We start from the raw sequence: 4635 nt of genomic DNA on the forward strand, positions 1-4635 counted from the left end.
TTGTCTTTTTTTTTTTTTTGTTTATTGCACTGTTTTTAGCACCTGGACCAGGGCAAAATCTGTAATATGTGGCTCATAGAGATGTGGAATAAATGGAAGAATGCTAAGAGTTTGCCGAAGTGTGTGCTGCCCGCCTATCTGTAGAGGGGTTGCATTCCCAGAAGAAAACGAGGTACTCTTGAGAAAATATTAATTTCTCTTAGGAAAATTTATCAAGCATCAAACACAGGATGTTAAAAAATCACAGTCCTGCTCTCTCAGGACTCATACCAGGGTGCAGGATGCAGTCATTTCAATGAAATCCATTCATTAAGATCCACGTCAGAAATCAGCCCCTCCTGGAAATTCTTCTCGAGTCCCCTTCTGCCTCAGTCGTCTTTGGCATCATTTGCAAGACTTCATCACCATGCACATGACAGGCAGATGATTACAGTGTGTTCCCTTTAGCAAAGGCTTCTTAAGAATGAGGATTGTACCTTACTCATTCCTGAGTATGGTGTTTGATACACAGAAAAGGATCCGTAAATGCAAGTTACCCAGCATTGCTGCTGTTGCTGCCTGCATTTAGTAACCAGCATTTCATAGCTGTGTGTGTCTCACAGTTTTAGTCCTGATATCTATTCTTTTGAAGGCATGTAGGCTTAGAAACAGCTATTATGTTATATAATACTCAGTAAAGCCATATTCCATAATATTCTCTATTTCGGGATCTGTTTGTGTTCTGACATAGTGATTAGCTATGGGCATAGAATGTCTGCAAAGTTTTGGGGAGCAGGGTCACTGAGTCCCAGCTAGAGTTTAAAAAAATGATCATCAGTGTGTATAAGTGAGGTACTCTTAGAAGCCTGATGCATCTGTTCAGTCCAAGAGGGGCAAGTCACAGGAATTCTCTCAATAAACACTTGTGGGTTCATGACATTTTGGTGCTGCTACTTTGATGTGGCTGATTTGATTGAAGGTTTCGAGGACACGTTGTCATGGCCTGAAAAGCAAACCATTAAATGGGCAGCAATTTTGTACAACTAAGAAATGTGTGTAATAGGCATCCAACCACTTCTCAGGCCTGGGTGTGTATGTTACCCTAATATTTGTGTGTTTTCACTTTGACCTGGCTGTTTTGATGCCTGAAGCTTTCATTGCATCACATGGATCTTGCCAGAAAGTTTGCTTTACATAACTTGCTAGTGTCCCTTAAATATCAACCATGTGCCTGATTCTAACTTCGATGGCAGGGGAATGCCATTCAGTTCAAAGCAGAAGGCAAGGATATTAACCGTCTCGAGGGGACCATAGAGTTTTGCCAAGAACTTGCTACGGGAATACACAACCACTTTAGAACACATACGACTTCTCTTCTTTGTTGCCCATTTCCTGATTTAGAGCTTCATGTTATAGTATTGGCTAGAGAAATGTTTAAAAACGGAAAAGGATCCCAATGCAAACATAAAAATATGGTCTAGCCATGTTAAAAAGATTAGTTCGATAATTTTCTCCTGCTGTGCTGTAAAAAGTGCTTTTGTGTCTGTTTTACTTGGCAGTAGGAAGAAGTAGTATCAGGTGCTCACTGAGCAGAGAGGCCCTTGTCCCCAGGCTGTTGGCACACATGCCCTGTTTTCTTTCTTAGGTGGTCTGAGTGATCATTAGTGTACACATGTATCAAGAGGTCAGAGGTTGCCTCAAGCATTAGCTAGATGCTAGGCCACTAAGAGGAGACTAACAAGCTTACATTTTGACTAATATCTCCATCTGAATATTCTACCAAATCATGCAAAATTATTCCCAGTTTTTAAAAAATTTTGGTAGCAAATATATTAAGCAGCCTGTTATGAAAAAAAGAGTAAGTCATAATATTGTATTTGAATCCCTGGTTTTAACTTGGAGAGCAGAAGTTAAGTTCTTGGCATCTTGTTGGAATGGTGGTGCAGTTGGGTAAGTCAGCTGAACTTAATGTCATCCTTGTTGGGAACTTTACAAGGAGTGTCTCTTCTTCAGGATCCCTGGAAAAAGGAACTTCCTGTGCTAAGCACGGTGCTAGCATATTATTTAATTTTCATGCAGTAGCTATCACGCCATGTTTTCCACACCTTACACAGCTAGCGTGTGACAGAGTCAGGATTAGAAGCCTCTGCTCTCTAACTCTAAAGCCCACACTCTTCCCATTACAGCAGATGATCCCACCTCACCGGTGTGCAGATAGGCCCTGGTTTCAGATGAAGGTCTGTGGTGAGAATATCTGGGGAAAGGTCATTCCTTGTTATCTTGGAAGCCACTAGCCTGTCATCTATGCCTGTCCTTCAAGATATTACAAGGTTTTCCTTTTCTTAAATCAAATGATGGTGGTTGAAAACGTCACCTATAAAAATGTCTAAAGTTGCAGAAGTGAAACCTTACCATCCTTATGTCAGTGCCACAAGCTTAATTGTGGAATCTTACAGGCCTGGGAAGTGACAAGGCCGGGGAAGGAGCAGTGTCCCCATTTCTCTGCCCAGGGCTCCACTAGGCAGACTCCAAGAACGGCTTGGGCTTACTGAGTTTTAACCAATAGAGAGCTAAGCTGCATCTGCAGAGGAAAGTGATCAAAATGCTTCTGAAAACCATACTCTTCCGACTCCCAGTGGTCTTGCCTTGTGGGCAGTTCAGCAGAGTCCTGACAGTTCAGTGACCTTTTAAAAAACACAGTAGGTTGAGCTCTCAGCTGGATGAACTGTTTTTGTTTTTGTTTTTTTTTCCAAAAGAGAGGCAAGACTTGGGTTCTTAGCATCTGTGACTTTTATTGGGTGTGGAAAGCTTGAGCTTGGAGGCCTTTTCATTTTGGCAGAACTCAGGCTGCTGCTCTCCTGCAGACATCACCTTCTTGCTGTTGTTAAAAGACCAAAAAGCTCAGGTTTTGGAGTCACGCATATCTGGATTTGAATCCCCGTTTCCTCTAGCCTTGTGACCCTCAGCAAGTTAGTCTCTGTAAAACGGGGCAGGAATACTTTTTTCCCAGAGTCTGCATTGAGGGCACCTCTCAGAAAAACTGATTACTTGCCGCTTGTGGATTTCCTTTCGTTGAGGATCCTCAGTCGTGGGAATTGAAGCACCTGACACACAGGTGCTAAGTGTGTCATGTTGTCCTACCTACCTACAGCCACCTGGAATCCAGAGTGCCCCGAGTCTGTCCCCTGGGGTGCGGGCAGGGCACTGGGACCCGAGCCCCTGAAGTTGTACAGCTGTGGCGCCCACGGTCTCTAACCACTGCCCCACTTCCGCTGCAGTGCCAACAACATGCCGAAGCAAGTGGAGGTGCGCATGCAGGACAGCCACCTGAGCTCAGAGGAGCCGAAGCACCGACACCTAGGACTGCGCTTGTGCGACAAGCTGGGGAAGAACCTCCTGCTCACCCTGACCGTGTTTGGTAGGTGCCCCAGGCACCCAGCCCCTCTTCTTAGGTGCCTTTCTGGCCTGAGCAGCCAGCCTGCTTTGCCCAATGCCCAGTTAATGCAGGCATCGCTGCTGTGGTAATGTCACCCTCCCGAACCCATCGACTGCAGCTGTGTGTGCCCCTCCTCTGGGTCTGAGTGGTTCTCTAGCTTTACACATGTGGATTCCACTGCGTGTCGGCATGCCGATTCCTAGGCTGTCCCCAGGGAGGCTGCCTTGGACCAACTGCAGTGAGACCCTGGAATCCATATTTAGCAACCCATTAGCTGATTCCAAAGCAGGTAGCGAGCAGATCACATCTAGAGAAATACCTGCACCTAGGTAGGATGGCCATTACAGAAAACCCCGCTGAAAGGATGCCCAGCCTCCGACCTTCTGCAAAAATGATGTTAGATTAATTGGGCACCTTAACTAGCCAGGTCAGTGTAGAGCTTTGTCCTGGTGCCTTGATCTGCTCTAGCTTCAACTCGAGAGCCTTCCTGGTTTCTCTCCTCACCCTGTGGTGGTTCTTTTGTGTGGGCTGTTGATAGGATCTCAGTGTTAAATTTTCCACCGAGGTTCATAGAAAATGAGGTAAACTGCAGGTTCTTGTAATGCCAGCCATGCCACCTCTCTTCTCAGGCTCTCCCTTGTTCTCTAGCTCTCCCTTTAGTTACACAGGGAAGCAATGACAATTCATTGTCACCACTGACCCCCACACTCATCCACACACCCTCCATCCCATGGCCTCTCCTTCGAGCCAGTCTTCTCCTCTGCTGTTGGGTCAGGGTCAAGACTAGGAGCTAACCACAGCCTAGTTTGTGGAGTAATAGGAAACCACAAGCATGGTTGGGTGTTCCAAGGGTTACCCTCCATTTAAGCAGATCTCATTCATCGTAGGACTTTGAAGAAGCTGGACCATAATCTTTACTTGTAGAAGGAGTAAGGTTAGACTTGCAGTCATATGACCCTCTCCATATTCCTGGAATTAATTCTATAAAAGCAGACCTAGGAACTCCTCCCCTCCTTTTCAACTAGAGTGAGACACAGCCTGACTTGTAGTCCCATCCATCTATCCGTTTTCAGAGATCTAAGGCTTTTTTTTTTTTTTTTTTTTTTTTTTTTTTTGTTTTGTTTTTTTGAGACAGGGTCTCACTATGTAGTTGAGATTGACCTGGAACTCACTATGTAGCCCAGGCTGGTCTCAAACTCACAGTGATCCTCCTGCCTCAG

General features: G+C 45.2%; 1 protein-coding gene across 6 annotated transcripts in view; it reads left to right on the forward strand.

The window, feature by feature from the left end:
• Slc1a2 (solute carrier family 1 member 2) overlaps positions 1 to 4635 on the forward strand; it is a 139693-nt gene that overhangs the window by 82906 nt on the left and 52152 nt on the right. For all 6 annotated transcript variants that reach the window (XM_010612575.2, XM_010612576.2, XM_010612577.3 and 3 more), the window contains one exon: positions 3258 to 3397. In XM_010612575.2, coding sequence (XP_010610877.1) covers positions 3258 to 3397 — 140 coding nt within the window. The remainder of the gene's footprint in view (positions 1 to 3257; positions 3398 to 4635) is intronic.

Source organism: Fukomys damarensis, unplaced genomic scaffold (genome assembly GCF_012274545.1).
Source record: "Fukomys damarensis isolate Sample0158 unplaced genomic scaffold, DMR_v1.0_HiC HiC_scaffold_27, whole genome shotgun sequence".
Taxonomy (NCBI): Eukaryota; Metazoa; Chordata; class Mammalia; order Rodentia; family Bathyergidae; genus Fukomys; species Fukomys damarensis.